This window comes from Pelodiscus sinensis, chromosome 1, assembly GCF_052426305.1.
Source record: "Pelodiscus sinensis isolate ZL-2025 chromosome 1, ASM5242630v1, whole genome shotgun sequence".
NCBI classification, from domain to species: Eukaryota; Metazoa; Chordata; order Testudines; family Trionychidae; genus Pelodiscus; species Pelodiscus sinensis.
In genome coordinates this window covers 109535447-109560447 of record NC_143052.1, presented here as the reverse complement: position 1 = coordinate 109560447, position 25001 = coordinate 109535447, and the positions used below count along the sequence as shown (strand labels likewise).

General features: G+C 43.6%; 1 protein-coding gene across 4 annotated transcripts in view; it reads left to right on the top strand.

Annotated features, from left to right (window-relative positions):
- The window catches only part of KDM5A (lysine demethylase 5A), a 77128-nt gene that overhangs the window by 38052 nt on the left and 14075 nt on the right, over positions 1-25001 (top strand). For 3 of the 4 annotated variants that reach the window (XM_075940874.2, XM_075940870.2, XM_075940885.2), the window contains 11 exons: positions 13-207; positions 333-514; positions 1108-1232; positions 1725-1875; positions 9341-9458; positions 13394-13749; positions 14413-14551; positions 15474-15653; positions 16004-16159; positions 17423-17974; positions 19165-19308. In XM_075940874.2, the coding sequence (XP_075796989.1) occupies positions 13-207; positions 333-514; positions 1108-1232; positions 1725-1875; positions 9341-9458; positions 13394-13749; positions 14413-14551; positions 15474-15653; positions 16004-16159; positions 17423-17974; positions 19165-19308 (2298 nt within the window). Of the gene's footprint in view, positions 1-12; positions 208-332; positions 515-1107; positions 1233-1724; positions 1876-4222; positions 6177-9340; positions 9459-13393; positions 13750-14412; positions 14552-15473; positions 15654-16003; positions 16160-17422; positions 17975-19164; positions 19309-25001 lie in introns of those variants that run through there. The other variant, XM_075940892.2, reaches the window with a different exon arrangement.

Sequence of the window (25001 nt, the reverse complement as noted above, 5' to 3'; positions counted from 1 at the left end):
GGCATTTCCTAGCTTCCCATTGGACGTCAGTGTGTGAATCATTATCGACGACTAAGGCGTCACTGTGTCTTCTCCCATGAGGAGCTGATCTTCAAGATGGCAGCAGATCCAGAGTGTTTAGATGTGGGGCTTGCTGCCATGGTCTGCAAGGAAATGACTCTCATGACAGAGGAGGAAACACGCTTAAGGGAGTCAGTTGTGCAGATGGTGAGTACTCTGATTGCAGCTCTTGCTTTTCATCGTGTTGATGGGATGGAAGGTTTAAAGATGTTTTGTAAGGAAGTGTGCTGATTCTCTGACTCGTGCTTATCAAGTGTCAACATTTTTGTTAGGGAGTGCTGATGTCAGAAGAGGAGGTGTTTGAACTGGTTCCAGATGATGAGCGTCAGTGTGCAGCTTGCAGGACGACTTGCTTCTTGTCTGCTCTTACTTGCTCTTGTAATCCAGAGCGGCTCGTATGCCTGTATCATCCGACTGATTTGTGTCCCTGTCCCATGCAGAAAAAGTGTCTCAGGTACATGCTTCCTCATCTCTCTTTTCCCATGTGCAGTCGGTCCTGTTATCCAAAGGTTTATGGTAAACTATAGCAGTTGGTTTTGCCTACCTCTTTCTAACTAACAAGGATAGTCTTCTCATTTCTTGAACTATCTCACCCATTACCAAGATAGCTTCCCCAATTATCACCTCTAATACCATTAACTCACAAACATCCCACTCTCCCCACCTCTAATATCATCAATTCACAGACACTTACCTTCCTTCCCCCCCCCCGCATCCCCCTCCTGGTCTGCAATGTGATTTGTCCTTTTCATATGTGTTCATTTTTTTTTTAATTGTATCCTTTGGTATATATGGTTGTGACTATTTTCTTCCACTATTTGATCTGAGGAAGTGGGTCTGGCCCACGAAAGCTCATCATCTAATAAACCATCTTGTTAGTCTTTAAAGTGCTACATTGTCCTGCATTTTGCTTCATCTTGCCCAGGAGGCCAAGAAATCTGGGTGTAATACATACTTTCTTATTCACAGAATCCAACAGATGAGGATTAAAGAACCTGATGTCTTTTGAATTATAGGCGGTTTAATGCTCTTCCTGTTTATATATAGGTACCGGTACCCATTAGAGGACCTCCCTTCTCTTCTGTATGGAGTGAAAGTTAGAGCACAGTCCTATGACACTTGGGTCAGTAGAGTTACAGAGGCACTGGCTGCCAACCTCAACCACAAGAAAGGTCAGACTTCCATTGTTGCACAGTGTAACAGTTTGTTTAGGGGAATCCCTGCTGGGCCTCCTCGTGGGTCTGGCTGCCCAACTTGCGTGGCTGGGAATGGCAGCCCACGGGGCTGGAGTGGTCTCCCACCCAAGGTCCCACATAGTTTGGTTAACTGGTCAAACGTTTACCTAACTTCTAACCGGTTAACTGATTAATTGGGATTATACATCCCTAATCTCCACCTTTGTTTAGCCTGCTTGTCCAGTGAGGGACATAAAGAATTGGATTGAGGTGGGGTATTCCAGCTAGTTGAGAAGAGGGAAACGTTTTTCATGGAAGTAGGGCAATGGAGCTAATTGAAAATGAGAAACAAACTAAACTGATGCTTTCCAATGCTCCTGTGCTTTTAAGATCTAGCTAGCATGTTGGGGAGCTTGTTTGGGGTCTAGTAACAAAGACTAAGAAGGTGTTAATTTCTACACACCGACTATTTGTATCCTGTTATTGCAGATGTGATTGAGTTGAGAGTGATGCTGGAAGATGCAGAAGACCGGAAGTATCCAGAGAATGATCTTTTTCGCAGGCTCAGAGATGCTGTGAAAGAGGCAGAGACCTGTGCTTCAGTGGCACAGCTACTTCTGAGCAAAAAGCAAAAACACAGGTATGGCCAGGAGCTTTGCAGTATTTTCTACTTCTTTTGTCTTGTACTTGGTTGCTGAAATGCAGAGCCCCTGAGGCTTCCGGCATGACTTTGTAGAAGCCCACAATCTGCTTTCTCCAGTAGTGGGGATTAGGGGGGTAGTGGCAGGAATGCTGCAGTAAGGGGACCATATTGTCACAGATCTTCAGCATCTTGTTTGTCAGCAGATCTGTGTACTTAACTATGGAAGCATGAGTAAAGGAGAGGGGTTTGGGGTGGAGACTAAGGATTCAGTGACGTTAAAAGGGGTTTCAGGGAAAGAGACAGATCAGCAAATGTAAAAGTAACACAAATTGAGGGTTAAAGAAAATAGAAGCGTGGGTCAAGTATACCAGTGGAAATGGGAAACAGCTTAAAAGTGCTGCCTTCTTTCGGTTGCAAAGTCAAGCACTCAGAAGTTGAGAAATGCCAGATGTATGACTCCCCTTATTATGCACGAACATGAGGGGCTGAATTAGTTGCTTGGGCAGCCTGAATTCTGGCACTCCCGAACTTTTGAATGGCTTGACTTTTATAACCTAAATGTTCTTTCACTGTAGTTTTTTCTTTTTCAAAGAAAAGATAGAATGTGATTTTTATGTGCAACTGTACCTACTGCATGATCATCAGAGTTTGAACCATCAAGCTTCAGAATTGTAGCACAGGCTACAGTTGAGCTACAGCACCAACTACTGCATCTGGCTGTAGCAGGGGGCTTGTCAGCTGTATACAGAGGTGCAGTCCATGAAACTTGGTCCAGCTCTCACCATTCCTACCTCACGTCGTGATCCCCCTAGTGGGGGGAGGTACGGGCTACAGTGGCACTGGGTCCTCTGCTGGTTTGCGGCATCAGAGATATTGTATTGCCCTATCCTCTTCCCTCCCGCCCCCCAAAAACCTCCCTCTTCCAGCAGAGCTCAGATGTTCCCTGTATGTGATGAGTGTACTAGTGTTGCAGTGGTGGCATCAGCCTGATCTCTGAATGGTCATGTTGAGTTGTTCAGTTGGCAGACCAGGGAATTATTCTGAGGAATGCAAGGGAGGGAATGGAAATGTTATCTTTCAGCAGTTTGTTCTTAGCCAAAGCTGAAAGGGGTTTCAAGGAAAAAGAAAATGGCTTCTGTAGCCTGAGGGCTGATGTCTGCTCAGTATCAGAGGTTTCCTGCAATGATTAAGGCATGTGAGGCACTCATGATTTCTGGCACACTGAGGAGTCCTTTCTGATGAAAAATGTTAGGCAACCGGAACATAGTGGTCACTTCCAGTTCTTTCTTTCACTCTAAAATGTAATAGATATAGATTAAAAACAGCTAATGCAGAGCAAATTTGCTATTGCAATACTTTCAAAGCAAACATGTCAGTTGGACACCAGGGTTTTTTCTATTCACTTTTTATTTTTTTAAAGTATGTACAGAAAAAAAAGTAACTATACATACACTTCTAATATATTAACCATTTCTTTCCTAATCTTAACTATACTGTAAACATTTAATTTATTAGGGATGTAAAAAATCATTTAAAATAGTAACCATGTAACAATTAAAAATCGTATTGATTATATGGTTAACTGTTAATTTTGCTGGGGGATGTACTACAGCCAGCTGCGGGCTCTGCAGTAGAAGTTGGCAGGCACATGATGGTCTCAGCAAGATGGCCCCACTCCCAGGCTGCCCCTGCTGCAGCTCTGTATTAGGAGCTGACAGGCTCCGTGCGTGCCCCGGCTCTCTGCTGCCAGCTCCTCTCCGTGGGTCCTGGGCTCCTGGTGTTGAGTACTGCCACCAGTAGCATCCCAGCCAACTACAGGTCTCTGGTGCTGGTCACCCACCTCAGCTTTCCTGCAGTTAGCCTCCTGGCTCGCCCAGTGTCATGGCTGCTGCTACGACCTAGAGCTCTGCTGTTATCTGCCACCATTAATTTCCTGTATGCCTGTCTTGGCACCAGCATTCTTAATGTGGGCTGCTGGTCCCTACTAGGGCTTGGCTGTCACGCTTCTGTAATCTTCCTGCACAAAACATTCTCTCCTCCCCCATGCTTTAGTGTCTTCAAGGTCCCTCCCTACCACTTGTCTGTTTCCCCCTACAAAGTAGTTCTCCTTCCCTCACACTTGGCTAGTGTCCTTTCAGATCCCGTGTACCACATATCTTTGCCCTCCCCCTCCCCCCCAAAGTAATCCTCCCACCGTCACACTTAGCCACCTTCAAGCAGCTTCCTTGTTTTCCTGGGAAAAATACAGCAATAATACTGTGTCCCACCTGTTTGTGACACTTTGCCAGCGTTCTTCATAGTTGAAACAGCATTGAAGTCTTTTTTATTTTATTTTTGGTGACAGCTGTTGCATAGTTAAGATGGAGCGATCAAAAAAGAGTGCTGCCTGGAATCATTTCACAAAAATAAGCGAAGACACTGTTAAATGTAAACTGTGTTCCGCAGAGCTGAGGTATGCAAGGAGTACCGGATCAATGCTCAACCATTTGAAGCTGAAACATCCTTCTGTTTCACGTGAAACAGAAAGCAGAAATCAAACAACACTGACAGCATTTGCTTCTGGCATTTCTCCAAGAAGATGCAACACACAGCGTGAGGAACAACTAACGGAATTGTTGTGCACCATGATCACTACAGACATGCTACCTGTAAGTGTTACTGAGGGTGCAGGTTTTCGTGCGCTGATGAGTTTTGTAGAACCTGAATACTGTGTACCTGAGAGACATACAATGACCTTGCGATTAGAAAAGTGCTACGAAGCCTGTGTCAAGTCTCTACGAGAGAAATTGGACAAAGCTGTTACAGTAGCTTTAACCACTGCCTGCTGGACTGCATTAACTACAGAAAGCTACATGACTGTCACTTGCCATTACATTGAAAATTGGGAGTTTCGATGCTCAGTTCTACAAACTGAAAGTCTTGCAGATTGGCATACAGCAGAAAACCTTGCTGCAAAAGTGAACACTGTAGTTGAAAGATGGGGACTGGCAGGCCGTGTCCTGGCGTGCATACATGACAGTACAAACAATATAATGCTCACCAACACATCAAGGTGTGCTGCATGGGAATCCATTCATTGTTTTGCCCATACCTTGCAGTTAGCCATAAACGATGGACTCTCTGACACTCATGTGGAGTGTGTAGTTGCAGCTGCAAGTAAACTAGTTGCATACTTCATCCACAACACTGTGGCCACAAAAGCACTCAAAAGAAAACAAGCTCAGCTTCAGGTTCAGCAATGCCATCTGATCCAGTCCTGTAAAACTCACTGGAGTTCAGTATATGACATGTTTGAAAGACTCATTGAGCAAAAGAGGGCAATAACAGCTGTGCTTTCAGATAGCATAGTAATAAAAAATTCTGATGCCCGAATGCTTCAGCTGTGTGATGAGCACTGGCAGCTAATGGAGGATCTCTTACCAGTGCTTTCCACTTTAAAGTGCTGTGAAACTGTCATGTCTGCTGAACAGTCAGAGTCAATTTCAAATATTTATCCAATTTGCAACAGTCTTCTCCACACTCACCTCAAAAGCGAAGCTTCTGCTGAAAATAAAACTGTCGCTGCCTTCAAAGATGCTGTTCGTCGCTCTTTGGAGCATCTCATGACACCCAATGATCCTGACATTGCTGCTAAACCGGCACTTATTGCTTCCTTGTTAGATCCACGCCATAAGCACATGCGGTTTCTTTCATCTGTTGTCCAGATTGCTGCTAAGGCAAAGCTTCTAGAACTTGTGTCAAAATTGGCAATAGAAGAACCTCTAAGTTCTGTGGCTGAACTGAGCGGTTCTGAGCCAGATGTGGCGATAGAGCCAGAGTTGATGAAAAAGACAAGTGCCATAGTGATACTTCTAGGTGAAGATTATACCGACAAGGAGAATGAGGAGACTACTGTGGAAAAAGAACTGGAAAATTACTTCAGGGAGCCTTGCCTTTCACTGGACTGCAGTCCACTGGAGTGGTGGAAGGTCAATGCACAGCGTTTTCCCAGGCTTGGAAAACTGGCAAACAGTTACCTTTGCATTCCAGCAACATCTGTGTCTGCAGAACACGTATGTTCTAGTGCTGGTATTACTATTAATCAGCTTCGCTCAAGACTGTCCCCAGAGCATGTAAACATGTTAATTTTTCTTAACAAAAATAAGCAGTAGAATTGAAAGTAAAATCTGACGTTTTGTGGCTTGAGGTTTGGATAGCTCAGGGATACTATGCACAAAGTTTTAAAAGTTAGTTTAATTTTTGCACATAAGGCTGGGCTGTTTTTGTTGTTAATAAAGGCACTTGCCAAAGATAATAAATAGATGTGGTTGTCTGATTTATTGTGGGCCATTGTCACTGGAACCTCTGTAATGGGGACCCCGGGTGCAGGGCGCAGGCAAGACCGAGGTGAAATGCCAGGTACACCGGGAAGGGATGCTGGGCAGCAGCAGAGCCCCAGGCAAGGCAGCAGTAGAGCTCCAGGCATAGGGCTGGCAGTTGTGACCATAGTTTCCCACAGAAGGAAATGAAGGGCCATGCATCTGATTAGGGGCAAGCATGGCTTTATTTCCACTAATTAGGTGCCTCTGAGGCTCCAGGACCTGGATCTTGATGAAGACTGTGGAAGGTGATCTGGGGAGTGGGAGGAGGCAGTGGAATGTAGGGGTGGGTTAGGCAGGGTTGGGGAAATGGACTAAGTTTGGGGTGTCCCACTCCCAGCCAGGTTGCCTGTGACACGCAGGGAAAGTCCCTGCAGCAGCCAGTAGACAAGAGGAGCATTCCACTCCATGCAGCCCCAGCTGGACTGCCTGGGGACGTGGGAGGGACTGAAAGACTGCACTCCAGCTGTGCTGGGCAGCAGGCAGAGGAGAGTGAGATTCCCTTTGAGCCCTATCTGGGCTATGGGGCTAGGAGGAGAAACACAAGTTCTGGCTGAAGAACTCCAGTAACTGTGATTTGTTTTTTAAAAAGGAATCTAATGTCTTGTATTTTTAACCTGTCATGCCTGACTGAGTCAGGGGCTGCAGTGACACTGTTCAGGGGAGATGCCTCTCTTCCCAAACAATTTCTAAACTTCAGTGGAAACCACTTGGTCTCCTATCAAGAGAGAGACATTATTTTTTACCATTTGGGGACAGGCATTGAAAAACTTTAAAGCCAGACAGCAGGTCTTTTATCTAGCGTAGTATCGGATTCTTCAGAGGTTTAGTGTTTGCTTGCAGGTTGAAGACCTTATTTGCAAGTGTTTTGAAGCAGGGATGCAAACTCCAAAGCTATTTGTTAGTTTCCTTTGGAGAGGGGTGTTAATATATAATGAGCCTACTCTTGATTTTTTTTTTAACTTTGTGAAACCAGGAAATCTTTGCCTCTTTCTACAGGGCTCTGCAGCATTTGCATAGTGGGGTGAGGTCCTAAACACTCATTTCAAATACACATAACTCATGGCTTTTTTTATTTCCCCTTGTATTTTCAATGTTGTCATTAGTTTGTTTTCTGTGGTGCTTGCTTCATTATTTATTTTTACTGTTTTCTGCGGGTGAAGCATTGAGTTGATATCCCTTACAAATTGTATAAAACTGAGTGCCTTTAACACTCCTTCAGTATCAGAGAAAATCGTATTCATATTTGCAGTGAGGACATGATATTTACAGTTGACTCATAGATGTGTTTTCCAGCATCTTAAAGTTGAGATGTGTTGAAATGAGATGCAAGGTTTAGTTAACCAAAACCCATAGCACAGTATTGTTGTCAGGTGCTTCATTTTGTGAAGTTTTCCCCTGAAAATTTAATGCCCTATGCATGGGAGGAGGAGAGAGTTTTCTGCTTTCACTTAATGGCCACACCTTTCTTTATAGCTGTTTTGAGTATACCATGTTTTGGTGTGTTTACCAGCGTGGAGTAATTAGAAAAGATGGTAAAATGTATACACTCCAAGGGCAGTTTTAATTTTTATTTAATTTAATATTAAATATCTTAAACAGTGACTTGTATGTTATGTCCGTCTTCTTCCATATCTATGAACTTGAAATATATATTTAGGTTTTTTGTTTGTACCAGTGGTCCGAATCCACACATTATTTCAATATTGATACACATTATATACCAAAATTCAGTCTGCCCATGGATGGAAAAAATTACAGGGAACACTGTCTGGCCTGGGATCCTGAGAGAGGGTCAGCAGCTGGCACTTGCCAGGAGCCCTCTGGCTGCAGAACCTGCAGCATAGAACAACCAGTACCCCGGGAGGTGGGGCTGGCGCAGCCCTATGTGCACAGGGGCCGCCAGCTCCCTGGGACTGAGCCTGCCTGCTGACTCCCAAGTTCAAATGCAGAGCCTGGTAACATTAATTGAAAAGCATCAGCTTATAAGTTAACTGGTTAAACTCTTAACATCCCTAATTTATATTAAAAAATTATGAATGTTTAAGATCAATTATTTGTATTACCAATTTACAGTTGCTCTGAAGATGGTGCCACCACCTGCAGCAGTGCAGAAGTAAGGGTTAGCAGTACTGCAGCCCCCCTGTAATAGCCTTGTGAGCCCCCAACAACCCCTTTTCGGGTCAGGACTCGTATAATTACAACACCATGAAATTTCAGATTTAAATAGCTAAATTCATGACGATCACGGTATTTTAAAATAATCTTCTCGTGAAATCTATCAAAATGGTCTCTGAATTTGGTAGGACCATAGCTATTTGCAGTTAAGCTCATACATTTATTAGTACTCTGCTGTGACAGCTGTTAGACCAGATGTGCAGCTTAGTATGGCAGTTCTACAGTCATTATTTAGATAGGATTCCAATTACCTACCTTGTAGAAAAACATGGTTAATTACCTTACACTTACTGAAGATCTTCAAGATGGTTTTTGCCCACACACATGCTGGATCAGCCTTCCTTCACCACTGATGAGTACCCCTTACCTGAATTACTTGAGGAATTACGTAGTGTTTGGGGCAGTTCCCTCTCAACTTCCCTCTGTATCCGCAGTAATGTGCCCAAGACATACATGTAGCCCCAAAGGATAAACTTCTGGGTAAAAGTTACTAAGCTTGCATGCTCATACAAGTGGATCTATGTGAATGAAAGCATCTAAAGGAACTCCAATTACTGTAAAGTAACTTCTGTTTGGCACATCTGCTCATTTTAACCTATTGCCGGTTGTGGTAACTCCTAAATATGTTCTTGATGTAATGGTACATTGTGTTCACCTCAGTAGAAACTGTTTACTATTAAATTACAATGTGCATGTTAGAGAGCTGGAGATTTTACTGGCTCCTTGATAATACTTGGGATCTCTGTGGTGCTTGTGAATGGAATTGACTTGGAGATTTAGTTTATGGTCCCATGAGCACTGAAGTGATGAGACTTAAATTTCTTAATAATCCTGATACTCTCTACTGATGGGAGCTCATTCAAGTGAGTGTTGTCCACTGTTTCATCTAATCTTGTTGGTAACTTTGCATTTTTTAACTCATACAGCAAGCTGAGCCCAGATAGCGGGAGGACTAGGACCAAGCTGACAGTGGAGGAGCTGAAAGCATTTGTCCAACAGCTATTCAGCCTTCCATGTGTCATCAGCCAGGCCCGACAAGTAAAGGTAGGTTTGCATCTGTTGTTTGGCACAGTGGTTTTTCTAACACCTGAAATTTCCCAGTATGGTGCAAGGTAATTTTGCCTCTCCCGTTACTTTGCCTTCTCTGATTTTTCTTTGCCGTCCCTTTTTCCACCATTTCTGCTCTAGAAGTATACTATTCTCTAGACTTCTCCTTTCTTAGCTACTGAGGTTTTCTGGCTTCCATCAATCTGCTTTGGTACAGTTGAGCAGAGAATGAGCATTGTTGCTGTGCTCTGGCTGACAAGGTAACAAAGGTTGTGAAAAATTATTTTAAATCCGAGGGGAAAAATAGCAAACATTTTTCCTTTCATTTTGCGGTTTCTGTTTTATCACTTGGAATGGGATATCTCCCCAGCTGCTCTCTTGGGGATGGAAAGCTGTCTGGCACTTGAGCTTTTGTAGGCATCAACAGGTATGGAGTTACAGTGCCTGCCTGTATTATGTTTTCAGTTCTAGGTACCAGAAAACCACTGACAAAGTGGAAGACGTTCAGAGAGACAAAGAAAAAAAGGTAAAGGGCTAGAGAGAGAGCATTAATTTGAGGAAATCTTAAAGCTGTCAACTGTGCCAAGGTTGGTCAGGAGTAGAGGCGAATAAAAATCTATAAATATTTGAAGGGTGTAAACATCAAGAAAAGACATATTCATAAATGATGTCTTTTAGAGGAGAGTCTATTGATAAAGATTCTCTAGGTTTTAGTCACAAGGACAGGATGAAAGAGGATAAAGTATGGGCCAGATCAGATGAAAAACATTCACATAAAAATCTGACACATCAGAAAAGGGCAGAAAAATAAACAGTGACAAGTTTTTAAAGTGCTTGTACACAAATGCCAGAATTCTAAAAAAATAAGATGGGTGAACGCGAATGCCTCTTGTTAAAGGAGGATACTGATATAATAGGCATCACAGAAACCTGGTGGAGCGAGGACAATCAATGGGACACAATCATTCCAGGGTACAAAATATATTGGAAGGACAGAACAGGTTGTGCGGGTGGGGGAGTGGCATTATATGTGAAAGAAAATTTAGAATCAAATGAAGTAAAAATCTTAAATGAAGCAACATGTTCCATAGAATTGCTATGGCGAGTAATTCCCTGCTCTAATAAGAATATAACAGTAGGGATCTATTATCGACCACCTGACCAGGACAGTAATAGTGATTATGAAATGCTATCAAAAGAAAGAACTCAGTAATAGTGGGGGATTTCAACTATCCCCATATTGACTGGGTACACGTCACATCAGGAGGAGATGCAGAGACAAAATGTCTTGATACCTTAAACGACTGCTGCTTGGAGCAGCTGGTTCAGGAACCCACAAGGGGAGAGGCAATTCTTGATTTAGTCCTGAGTGGCGCTCAGGATCTGGTCCAAGAGGTAACTATTACAGGACCACTTGGAAATAGTGACCATAATATAACATTTAATGTTCTTGTGACAAGATGAAAACCCTAGCAGCCCAACACTGTGGCATTTAATTTCAAAAAGGGGAACTATGAAAAAATGAGGCGGTTAGTTAAACAGAAATTGAAAGGTACAGTGATTAAAGTAAAATCCCTCCAAGCTGCATGGACACTTTTTAAAGACACCATAATAGAGGCCCAATTTAAATGTATATCCCAAATTAAAAAACATAGAAGAACTAAAGAGCCACTATGGCTTGGCTTAACCATGTAAAAGAAGCAGTGAGATAAAAAGACATCTTTTAAAAAGTGGAAGTCAAATCCTAGTGGAGTAAATAGAAAGGAGCATAAACACTGCCAAATTAAGTGTAAAAATGTAATAAGAAAAGCCAAAAAGGAGTTGGAATAACAGCTATCCAAACACTGAAAAGGTAATAACAAAATGTTTTTTAAGTACAGGCAGTCCCCGAGTTACGCGGATCCGACTTATGTCGGATCCGTACTTACGAATGAGGCTTTTCTCGCCCCAGAGGATGCGGGCGGCGGGACCGCCCAGATGCGCCAAGGTCCCGCCGCCCGCGTCCTCCGGGGCGAGAAAAGCTGCTCCGCATCTCCCTGGTCTGCTGGGGGGGCCCCCAGCAGACCAGGAAGACGCGGAGCAAAGCCGTGGAGGACCCGGGTGGTGGGACAGCGGTGCGTCTGGGCGGTCCCGCCGCCCGTGTCCTCTGCGGCTTTGCAGACCAGGGAAACGCGGAGCAAAGCCGCGGAGGACCTGGGCGGGGGGACCGCCCAGACGCGCCGTGGTCCCCCTCTCCCCTCCCCCGGTCCTCCGCGGCTTTGCTCCGTGTCTCCCTGGTCTGCTGGAAGGGGGGGGGGGGCAGACCAGCAGACCAGGGAGACGCGGAGCAAAGCCGCGGAGGACCCAGGCGGTGGGACCTCAGTGCGCCTGGGCGGGTGTCCGTCTTTCCCCCCCCCCCCCCCGGGTCCTGGTCCTCCGCGGGCGAGAAAAGCTGCTCGGGGCCCCCAGCAGACCAGGGGGATGTGGAGCAAAGCCGTGGAGGACCCGGGCGGCGGGACCGCTCAGAAGTGCCACGGTCCCGCCGCCCGGATCCGCCGCGGCTTTGCTCCGTGTCTCCCTGGTCTGCTGGGGGGAGGGGGGACTCCCCGGGGGGGGCTCCCCCCAGCAGACCAGGGAGATGTGGAGCAGCTTTTCTCGCCCCAGAGGATGCGGGCGGCGGGACCGCGACGCGTCTGGGCGGTCCCGCCGCCCGCGTCCTCCGGGGCGAGAAAAGCCCCGTTCGTAACTACGGATCTGATGTAAGTCGGATCCGCATAACCCAGGGACTGCCTGTATACTGAAACAAGCACATTTGTACTGACATAATATGTCCACTTTCAGGGTTGTACTGATACAGCTATCTCAGTTAAGAGGGTTAATTTTTCATCAGAATAGTTATGACAGTACAAAAGTGTATAGGCCAGACCTAAGTATGTCATTCAGTAAAACTCATGAGTTAGTCATTAACTTGCAAATTTGGGGTGTCACATAGCAGAAGCTTATTGGCTTTGAAGATTAGAGGGCTCTAAAACCATGAGATTATTTGCATCTGTGTGTCTTCCTTATTAGCATTAATGTTGCTTTTTATTATGTATGGGATGAAATGGACAATGATCACTAGGAATGTTAGCATGTAATCGGCTCTCATGGAGCTGATTGCCCCTGTGCTGCTGCACCTCTACCAGAGGCAGCAGGAACGTGGGAAAGGGCAGGTGGTAGCCAGTGCTTATGGCGAGCTGGCTCCTGGGGAGTTTGTCTGCTGCCTGCATGTAAACATGTTAACATGAAAATTTCAGCTGTTACATGTTTACACAAATATACTTTTATTAGAATCCATAATGATCAGCCATCCAAGCAATTCCACAAACAACGTATTTGAAAAATAAGGTATTTTTTCCCTCTTTTTCACCAGATTAATAGTTTTGGCTGGAGGAGACCAATTTAGATCAAGTCAGGCCTCCAGTGTGTTATCAGCTCTTAACATTTCACCCTGTTGCTCTTGTACCGAATCCAGTCATGTTTGGCTAACGTATCTTCCTTAAAGGCAGCTGGTCTTAATAGGAACAGCCCAGGACATAAGAGAATCCACCACTTCGTTTGACATTTTACTACAGCAGTAGATCACCCTCTCAGATAAAAATACATGCCTTATTTCTAACTTTGACTTTATCTGGCTTCAGCATCCTGCTATTGGTTCTGATGATTTTCTCTACCATCTTGAGTCTTAGTAAACACTAGTATGTGTTTATTTTAAATACTGTCACCTGCAGCTGTGTGTGTTGACAGTTTAATAGTCCAGATGGCACACAGCTGGAATAGCTCTGAACCTTTCTTTGTGGCTGGTCATTTTAAGTTGATACAGTTGGTTGACCAGCCGGACAGCTCTTGTTTTGATTTTACTATGCATTTTCATAGCTGAATGGCTGCCAATGCTTGCTGTACATCTTTTTCAGAACCTTTTGGATGATGTGGAGGAATTCCATGAGCGTGCTCAAGAAGCCATGATGGATGAGATCCCAGATTCTTCCAAGCTGCAAATGTTGATAGACATGGGCTCTGGTCTCTATGTGGAACTTCCGGAACTGCCTCGGCTGAAGCAAGAGCTTCAGCAGGCACGTTGGCTGGATGAGGTGAGGTTGACTCTCTCAGATCCTCAGAGGGTCACGCTGGATGTGATGAAGAAGCTGATTGACTCGGGTGTGGGTCTCGCACCACATCATGCTGTAGAAAAGGCCATGGCTGAGCTGCAGGAGCTGCTTACAGTGTCTGAGAGATGGGAAGAGAAGGCCAAGGTCTGCCTGCAGGCAAGGTGAGCATTCCCTTGATAGCTGTGCCCTGTGATAGTCAGAAATCCTTTCTAGCTCAAAGGAGCCTGTCCCCTTAAGTAAGTCTAGTCTGTCTTAGAAACACAGTGATGAGCAGAGGCTGTGAAAATCTAGCCAATATCTCCACGGTTTGATGTGGTCTGACACTCACTAAAAATTTAAACTAAGGGTCATGACCAGTTGTACTAGAGATGATGCCCTGTTGGAGCTGGTAGTGGCCTAGGGAGAAGACTTAAGCATTCCCACAATGGCTTTGCTATTGTTTCTTTACTCTTGTGCATGCGCAGATCACTCCGCACCGGCTCTTCCAGGGTGTAATCTACTCGCCACGGGTGAGTAGATTACACTATTTGTCGAGCCCTGCTCATGAGACTGTCACTGTCACCACAACCACCTGCTTCCTGTAAAGGCCGTAAAGTTAAATTTGAGGTCTGTTGCTGATGCAGTGAACTCGGACCTTGGTCTGGAGGCCCTCAACTTCCTCATTTCTGCTGGAATCTTATAGTGATCAGCCTTCTCGAAGCCCACCACTATGGCATCTTGCACTGCAGTAGTGATACATCTGCCCTGCCACCTGCCCTAATCATGACTTCACATGGCTGACACTTTTTTGATATGAGGCTGGAATCAGGTTTTTCTCATGCTAGACCACGACAAAGTATGATGGCCCTGGAAAGCATTGTGAACGAAGCCAAGAACATTCCAGCTTACCTGCCCAATGTGTTGGCACTGAGAGAAGCCCTGCAACGAGCTAGAGACTGGACATCCAAAGTGGAGGCCATTCAGGTAGGATGAACAGGCAATGAAATCTGCTGGCATGTGCTCCTTTCAAACAGCTTGGTCCATGAAGGAGGTCAGAGGGAAAGGGACACTTGTTTCAACTTTTAAAGTTGCTTACCCTGTTCTTTCCATGTTGAGAACTTGAGTTCTGGGCCACTATCTGTACCCCCATGGGAAATGTGCGTCTTTCTTTTCCCATTTCCTTTGGGCATCCCACCACGAACCGCAAAGCCCATCAGTTTTCTCCACTACCTCAAATGCAACTCTGTAAAGGCACTTATTTAGTCTTAATGCTGTTATGACTACAAAATGCCACTACAGGTGAGTAGTTGTGATGCCAGACTCTGTATGTCCAGATGTCCAAGTCCTTGTTTTGATTATTCCACATATGTTTAGTGCTTTCATAAGTAACCAGAAGACTGATGTCTTCTATCTACAGATTAGGTACAACATGAGCAACAGTAGTCCAACTATCCTCTTTGTACTGCCCTACCGATTTTCCTCAGCCTTGGCTAAGAGGCTCCTCTCTAGGAAAAAAAAAAAGGAAGTTGTCTCCATGGTCCATGCAGTTCTTGATCTTTGGACTGAGACTGTCATTGGTGGAGATGCATTTTGTTGTAAACACATGTTTACTGGGAGGTAGACTGAGAATTATCAACTCATTTCACATGGGCTCCTGAGAGGCATGAGCAAGTAACTTTGGGTTACTATTCACCTGGTTAGATTTGAACAAGCAATTGAGGTGAAATGCTGTCTGATGATTAGTTCTGTGAGCTGGCCAGTTCCATGAAATGGGAAGTTGTTACACAGGTTTAGGTGTCAAAATATCATTCAGATTGGGGTGTGAGGGGTTTTCAGGGCAAAGTCTGGCCTATGAGTAAGTTCAGTGCTGGAGTTGTGGGGTTCAGAGTATTGTGTTCGTCCCCAGAATGGTAGCAACTATGCCTATCTGGAGCAGCTGGAGAACTTGTCGGCAAAAGGCCGTCCAATACCAGTACGTCTTGATGCGCTGCCACAGGTGGAGTCACAGGTAGCAGCAGCCCGTGCCTGGAGGGAGCGCACGGCGAGGACTTTCTTAAAGAAGAACTCAAGCTACACCCTGTTACAGGTGAGCAGCAGACAGTTATGTAACTGCCCTTGGTGTCCATTTGCAATCTGAAGTGGGAGTATGAGTTACAGGTTACACTTCCTTATGATAGGGAATTTCAGTTCCACATGAAGCAGGGATCTGATCATGCTCCGTCTTATTTTGGTGAGGGTGTACCAAAGGTTTCTATTAACTGCTTAGAAGATTGGAGGAGACTGATAGAATAGAATGTGTGCTTGGTGTGAAGTAGAAAAAAGCTTCTGCTATGATGTGTAAATTATTCCATAGTGTAGTGTTCTTGTCTGAAAGAACAATAGATTCATCTGACTAGTATCCTTGCTTTTTACGTTGTGGATTTTTTTTATTCACAGGTTCTGAGCCCCAGGAATGATATTGGGATTTATGGAAGCAGTAAGAATAGAAGGAAAAGGGTGAAGGAATTAATGGAGAAGGAGAGAGACCTTGATCTGGAATCCCTGAGTGAACTGGAGGATGGGCTGGAGGAGACCAGGGACACTGCATCTGTGGTGAGGAGCTGTGTAGAAGGGCTAGTGTCTTCTGTGGTTTGGGGGCTTTTGAGAGAGTCAGTCGATGTTTCAACCACTGCTAATCTGTTTACATTCAAAGTTCAGCCTGCTATGTGTTCTTATTCTTGGGGATATTTTGAGGGCCATTAAATGAATGCTACTGGAATGAACACCTCATGTGGTTCTGCTATTTCGGGGATGTTATCAACATATTTAGACAGTGGGAGGAGAGGGTAGTACAATTCAGAAAGTAAAAGCACATAGTGATGGAATGGGGATTTGCTAAGAAAAGCTTTAATTGAACTAGGGTTAATAAATATGCACTTTTCCATTCAACTTTTATGTAAATCCTTTCAAAATATCTGAAAGAGTTGCCACCACCCACAAAAAAAGATGAAAAAGATGTGATTCGATTTGACCCTGCCTGCACCAAAATTAACTAAATTCTGCTCAAACAGCGTAGCCTTCAGATGTTAGTTTAAAAGCAGACCTGTTAGAGGCAAAATGTTAGTGCAAGCAGAAAGTTTCTGAGAAGTCTTCCCTTTATCCCCCTTTTGGGAAGAGTGTGCAAAATTTGCCGGACTAAAGGTTGCATAGTCATTACCATTCATTATTAGTAGATGAAACTATCAAATTATTGATATAAGGAGGCTGTTAGGTTTCTTCCTAATCTTTAATGCAGACGGCAGCCATTTTATGTTCTAAATTCTCTGACCTTCAGTACAGCTGACACTATGGCTTAAAACCCTCTTCTGTATGTATTAAACTATTCTAACCCTCCCACAAAAACTGCAAAAATAGGGTTGTCACTTGTTGCCTGGTACTAGTGTCTTTTTTGGGGGGGAGGAGAAAAATGTTTCGTGAGCCTACTCCATAGTGGGTTGATACTAGAAATTTTCAGTGGAAAATGTTTCCTGGTACAGCTTGGGTCTCTGTTTAAGTTTGCAGAGTGCTTTGGAAGCTTTTGGGAAGATAGATGCTGTATAAATGTCAAGTGTTGATCATGTCAGTCAGAGAAGAGCAGTGTTCTGGGGAGAGAGTTGTAATTAGAAAGAATTTTCTTCTGGTTTTTGAATTTTCATCATGCTTAGGAGTTGCTTGAAAATCTCACCCTACCTTATTCCAGAATGTCTTTGTAGATAAGATGCACGATGCATAGTGTGGCCTTGTGCCTTGCCTTTTAGTATTGTTGCTTCTGGAAGCAAAGTCTTGTCTCCATTTGCTGTGAAGGGTTATCAATTATTATTACTCTGTGCTGTGCAGGTGGCATTATTCAAGGACCGGGAACAGAAGGAGATTGAAGCCATGCATGCCCTCAGGGCCGCTAACCTAGCTAAGATGACCATGGTGGATCATATAGAGGAAGTCAAGTTCTGTATCTGTCGCAAAACGGCTAGTGGGTTCATGCTACAGTGTGAGCTCTGCAAGGATTGGTTTCATAGCAGCTGTGTGCCCCTCCCCAAAACTAGCACCCAAAAGAAGGGTTCCAGCTGGCAGGCCAAAGAAGTCAAGTTCCTGTGCACACTCTGCATGCGTTCTCGAAGGCCCCGACTTGAAACCATCTTATCTCTGCTGGTATCCCTGCAAAAACTTCCTGTACGGCTTCCTGAGGGGGAGGCATTGCAGTGCCTGACAGAACGTGCCATGAGCTGGCAGGACCGAGCACGGCAGGCTCTGGCCACTGATGAACTGTCCTCTGCTTTGGCCAAGCTTTCTGTTCTTAGCCAGCGCATGGTGGAGCAGGCGGCCAGGGAGAAAACAGAAAAGATAATCAGTGCAGAGTTACAGAAAGCAGCAGCTAACCCTGACTTACAGGTATGATGTGTGAGGGTATGTTACTCTTTACTATGTTTCGCTAGTCTTCCTATGGGCACCTTGGGAAAGAAGCAATTCTAGGTTGAACACTAGATGTCAGTCATTTAGGACACTGATATGAATGTAGCTCCCAGGTAATGGCAAGAAGCCATCAGTAGGCATAGGTAGTTATAAAATGCTTGAGTCTAGGGATGTTAAAATGTGATTACTTTCCTAATCGGTTAGTCGACAGATTTTCTGTTGATTAATCAATAAAGGTAGGTAGTCCCAGCTAGTGCCGGTTCACAGTATAACGCTCACCCAGCTGCCGCTCTGCCTTGCACAGCCCACGTAAGCTGTGCACGAAGGCTCTGGGTTGGTCCCTGCTGCACACGTTTCTTTTCATCACTACACATGCACAGAGACCCCAGGCAGAATGAAAAGACATGCGTAGAACAGGGACTGACTCCGCGCCTTCATGCGTGGCTTCCCTAGACTGTGCGATGCAGAGTGCAGCTGCTGTCTGTGTGTGTGTTGATAAAGGAAAAGAAATACGTGGAGGCAGGATCATGTGCCAGCTTCTGTCTGCTGTACAGTGCAGAGTGTCAGCTGTGGGGATGTGACTAATCGATAGTGCTAATTGATAAGTTCCTGCTTATCTATTAGTCAACTAGTCACTAGCATCCCTACTTGAGACATCTAAATACAAGTATTCTTTGGCAAGCTTAGTGGCCTGTATGAAATGTTGGCCTCAGTACTGTTCCTAGCAGATAGTTGTCCATAAAGCCATTGATGCCTTTTTGGTAGTTTCAGGGAGGACTGCAAGTGTTCTTCTACAATGGCAAAAGATGTTTACTCCATATCAAGATTGGGACTTACTGAGATGATGGTGAGGAATAAGCTTTTGCTGCCACTGACCATGCTCTGATAGCTCCTGATAAAAATAAGTCAGTAGGGTCTGTTAGCCAGTATTTCTCAAAAGGATTTGAGATTTTAAAAAAATTACCCCCCTCTGGCTTATTCTTAGACATTATCCCAGGTTTTTCTGCCCAGACCTTAAGATACGGTGACAGCTTTGCATGGGTTCTGTTATGCATGTACAGATGGTATTCTGTACTTTGTATAGTCATTCTCTCCAGCAGTGATTTTTGCTGCAGCTCCTTACTGTATCCATTTGTTTGCTGCTTCATTCATATTGTTTTGTCACTTAGGGTCACCTGACTAGTTTCCAGCAATCAGCTTTTAACCGTATAATAGGGAGTGTGTCGTCATCCCCACGGCAAACCATGGACTATGATGATGAAGAAACAGATTCTGATGAAGACATCAGGGAAACCTATGGTTATGACATAAAGGTAATAAGCTAGCATGGGTGCTGACGTCTGGATATAGAGTTATTTGGAATAACGCCTTGTGAACATTTCCCTTCTGGAATAAGAATTCCTTTTTCCAGGTTAGTTTAATCCACCTTGGAAGTGGATTAAGCTAAACCAAGAAAAGTCTGTTTTATTCCAGTCCATGCATAGTTTACCCAAAGCAATTGTTTCATTTAAAAATCATACCCTAACTTATTCCAGAAAAATTGCTGTATGTAGACAAGTTATATATTACGTAGTTTGGCCTTATGCCTGTCAGGAGAGGTTTTTGCATCTGTACATCATAGGTTTGGCGTTCTGAACATCTTAAGTCATAACATTCAAAACTCCATAATATATTGTATGACTAGATATGAAACACTACTCTAGTGCTAAACTCTAAATACTTGCACTTCTCATGGATTTGGAGGAATAGACTGGAAGAATTGTATTGCATGCTATGCAGATCAGGATGGAGAACATGTTTGGTTTTTGAACCTTTTCACAGACTCAGTATATTTGTCACAAATTAAATTAGTGCCCAAAAAAGGAGCTCTTCTCTAAGCTACAGTGAAGCTGAAAGTGCAATTTGAAAACTCCATACTGTATAAGAAGTTTTCTTGTGCTCAGTCTCCTTTGGCATTTAGCTATGCACTGTTCCCTGACCCACTTGTGCATGTAGAGGAGATGGAGCTGGTCACTCCCACCATGTGGAGGAGGTCAGGACTTTAGCTCTGGTTCTAAATGTATTTTAAGTTCTCGGAACTGATTTTAGAAACTAAAACTGCTCTTTTCCACTGGCTTCAGAAATGGTTCTGCTTCAGAAGAATATTCATGAGAACTTCAGAGTTTAGTCCTATCTCCTTAGGTAGTTAAGTGCATTTTCAATGAGACCATATTAAAATGAAAAGTAAAACTTCTCAGTGAAAAATGGGAGGAAAATATTCTTTAAATGCAGGTGGGTCACCTTAGTGATCATAGAACACTAGAACTGAAAGGGACCTTCAGAGATAAAGTCGAGTCCCCTGCCCTCCTAGCAGGACCAAGCACTCTAGATCATCCCTGATAGACGTCTGTCTAACCTGCTCTTAAATATCTCTAGTGATGGAGATTCCACAAGCTCCCTAGGCAATTTATTCCAGTGTTTAACCATTCTCACAGTTACGGAGTTTTTCCTAATGTCCAACCTAAACCTCCCTTGCTGCAGTTTAAGCCCATTGCTGCTTGTCCTATCATCAGAGGCCACAGAACAATTCTCTCTCCCTCCTCCCCCTCCCGCCCCCCGTGACTCTTTTTAGATACTTAAAAACTGCTATCATGTCCCCTCTCAGTCTTCTCTTTTCTAAACTAAACAAGCCCAATCCTTTCAGTCTTCCCTCATAGGTCATGTCTTTTAGATGATGATTATTATTGCTCTTCTCTGGACCTTTCCAATTTTTCCCACATGTTTCTTGAAATGTAGTGCCTAGAACTGGACACAGTACTCTAGCTGAGGCCTAATCAGTGTAGAGCAGAGTGGAAGAATGACTTCTTGTGTCTTGCTCACAACACTCCTGTTGATGCATCCCAGAATCATATTTGTTGGGTTTTTGTTTGTTTTTTTGTTTTTGCAACAGCATCACACTGACTCATATTTAGCTGGTGGTCCACTATGACCCCTATATCTTTCTGTGTGAATCTTCCTTCCTAAGTAGAGTACTTTGCATTTGTCCTTATTAAACTTCATCCTATTTACTTCAGACCATTTCTCCAGTTTGTCCAGATCACTTTGAGTTATGACCCTATCCTCCAAAGCAGTTGCAACCCCTTCCAGCTTGGTATCATCTGCAAACTTAAGTGTACTCTCTAGGGATGTTAAAGACTAGTCGACTATCCCATAAGTATTTGCTTATAGGATAGTCTGACTAGTCAATTCTCTCCCTCTCCCTTGCTGCCTCTGAGATAGCAGCAGCAAAAGGCGGGGGTGGGGAGTACTTCAAAGCGGCAGTGCTGCACAGCTGAGCTGGCGATCAGCTGTGCGGTGCTGCTGTGTTCAAACCCCAAGGCAGCATTTCAAAGGAGCAGCTGCTGCTGCACAGCTGATCCGTGGCTCAGCTATGCAGCGGCACTACCCCTTTAAAACACCTGAAGGGCTGTGGAGCCCGGGTTCTGCTGGGGAGTCCCCTGCTGACCCTGGGCTCCATGACTTTGAAATGTACAAGAGCTCCTGCTGGGGACTTATGTACATTTCAAAGCAGGCACACCACGTGTAGCCGAGAGTCAGTGGGACTTTCTGCTGGCCCTGGGCTGTACATTAGAGTTCCGCATTCCTCCCAGGGGGGCTCTTGTACATTTTAATGGAGGAATGCGGAAGTGCCTATCGACTAGTTGAGTAGTTGATGGGAATTCCATTGACTATTCAACTAGTCAATTAAATGCATTTTAACATCCGTAGTAATCTGTGCTATTATCTAAATTGTTGATGAAGATATTGAACAGAACTGGTTCCAACACTGACCCCGCACCCCACTTTATACCCTTCCCACATGACTGTGAACTGTTAATAACTACTCTGAGAAGGGTTATCCAGCCAGTTATGCACCCACCTTGTAGTAGCTCCATCTAGATTGTTTGCCTATTTTATTGATAAGAAGATCATGCAAGACAGTCTCAAATGCCTTACTAAAATCTTAGTATGCCATGTCCACTGTTTCTCCCTTATCCACAAGACTTGTTAGCCTATCGGAGAATCCTATCAGATTGGTTTGCATGATTTGTTCTTTATAAATCCATGCTGGCTGTTACTGATCACCTTATTCCCTTCCAGATGTTTGCAGATGAATTCCTTAATTATCTGCTCCATTATCTTTCTTGGTACAGAAGCTAAACACTGGTCTGTAGTTTCCTGGATTGTTCTTATTTCCTTTTTTATAGATGGGCACTATATTTGCCCTTTTCCAGTCTTCTGGAATCTCTCCTGACTTCCATGATTTTTCCAAGATGATAGCTAAAGCGGCGAGGAGTCCTGTAGCACCTTATAGACTAACCGAAGTGTTGGAGCATAAGCTTTCGTGGGCAAAGACCCACTTTGTCGGATGCATGTAGTGTAAATTTCCAGAGGCAGGTATAAATATGCAGGCCATAATCAGGCTGGAGGTGATGAGGTGGATCCAATCAGGGAGGATGAGGCCCACTTCTAGCAGCTGATCTGGAGGTGTGAATTCCAAGAGAGGAGAAGCTGCTTTTGTAGTTAGCGAGCCATTCACAGTCTTGTTTAATCCTGAGTTGATTGTGTCAAACTTGAAGATGAACTGTAGCTCAGCAGTTTCTCTTTGAAGTCTGGTCCTGAAGTTTTTTTTGCCCACGAAAGCTTATGCTCCAACACTTCCGTTAGTCTATAAGGTGCCACAGGACTCGTCGCCGCTTCTGCAGATACAGACTAACACAGCTACCCCTCTGATACATGATAGCTAAAGGCTCAGATATCGCCTTTGTCAGCTTCTTGAGTATTCTAGGATGCATTCATCAGGCCCTGGTGACTTGAAGGCATCTAATTTTCCTAAGTAATTTTTAACTTGTTTCTCATTTTATCTTCTAAACCTCCCCCATTTCCACTTGCATTCCTTCATTATCAAACTTCTTGGTGAAGATCTAAACAAATGTCATAAAGCACCTCTTCCTGCCAAGTTTCCTGTTACTGTTTCTCCCTTTTCACTGAGTAATGGGCCTACCCTGTCCTTGGTCTTCCTCTTGCTTCTAATATATTTATAGATGCATTGATGCAGCATCGTGTTTCCTTCGTGAGGTATAGTAACGTTGAGATCTTGAGGTTCCATTATATACTATAGAGGTTAACTTAAAAGGCAATAAACCATCTGATTTTAAGGAAGGGATGTGCATATGTGAGAGTATTTGTTTTTAAGGTAAATTACTATAATTTCTGAAGGGAACTTTTTTCCAGTTCTGATCTGCTTCAGTTTTTTCAGTTATTACCTTTAGTACTCTTCAGAGTCCAACTTAAACAGCTTTCTTTCTATGCAACTACCAGTAGCAGTGAAGGAAGAAGGCAACATCATTCTGTAATCCCATGTGAGATGTCAGTGAAGGAATTTTAGAAATTAGTGGTTGCAGTTAGTTGGGCGTTTGTTTAAGCTATTGTTTAAAAAAAAATCCAAACAGTTCACAGGTTTATCTTGCACAATAGTGAGGTGTTTCTGAAAGGTGTGCAGGTTGACTGGGTTGTGATAAGAAATTACGTGCTGGCAAAGATGAAAATGCTTGTGAGCTTTTGTTGTTGTTTTTTTCCAGGGTTGTGGTTTTGAATTTTAGGGAATGTGATCTAAAGTCATGGGGGTTTTAAAATGTATTCTTTAATCCTATAATTCTGAAACTTTTTGTAGAGTCTTAAAATTAGACATGGAACAGCTTGTTAGATAACCTTGTACTTCCCCATGTTAATGCAGGATTATTGCCTTCAAAATACTTACTTTGTACTGTCACCAGTGTTAGTCTCATTCCAATTGCCTGGGGCATGTATAACATTTCACAGCTAGATAAACTTTTTTGGCGATGGATAAAAAAATGGCTCAGTTTTCTGCTGTACATCTCGTTAATTTCACAGAATCAGGGTAAAGTAGGGCTGGAGAATAGGCTTCAGGAGGTCATCTAGTGCAAACTTCAGAGTGAAGTAGAACCAAGTAAACCTGTACTATCTCTGACTGTTTACATATTCTCTTGTTAACGAGCCCCATAATATTAGCCTTGTGTGCAGATGTATCACATTGACACACACATTCAGTGTGCGATCCACTGTACTCTCCGGATTCTTTTTTGCAGTTCTTCTGCTTAGCTTGTTGTTCCACATCTTGCATTTACACATTTGATCTTTTTTTCTTACCAACTGTACTTTGCACTTGTCTCTCTTGAATTTTGTTTCACTGATTTCTGACCAAATTCTCAAATTTACTAATGTCATTTTGCATGTTAATCCTATCCAAACACTTACCATCTTGGTGTCAGCCTCAATTTTATAAGCACGCTCTCTACTCCATAATCCTAGTCATTACTGAAATGTTGAATGGTGGTAGACTCTGCAGAGAGTCTTGCAGCACCCCTCAGGTACTTCCTCCCAGTTTGACAGCAGAATATTGATAACTTTTCTTGGATTACAGTTTGTCAGCCAATTGTGGCTCATCCCATCATATTTAGTTTTACACTTCCCCTGCATCTTGGATGGTTAACTCGGTAAATATTTCATCACTGTAGTCATGAATTGCCCTTAATTATTCTTTTCTGGGCTTCCTGAAAGCTTAATAATGCAAACTCATATTTGATTTAATTTCTACTACCACCTCTTTGAGCATTAATTTTCCATTTTTCTCTCTCCTGTGGAATGTTTAAAAGTTTTTACTCAGATATACTAATGGTTTATCCCAAGCTTCTCATCTCTCTAGGGGTATTTGTATTTTTTCTTCTTAGCTCCGTATCTTTCTGCAGATGCCATTAATTTGTAGTTTACTCCCTCCTAAGTGCTTAAGTGTAATGAAAAACATTTTAAGACTAATGTTTGAGCTCTTAAGGCTATTTTTTTTTTCAGTCATTACATGCAACACCACAATTCTTTGTCTTTCAAAACTATAATCTATGTGCCTTCTTTGATTCTGCCCTTTGTAGTCTCTCACAGCCAACTCATATCTATATCTTGTCACATATTC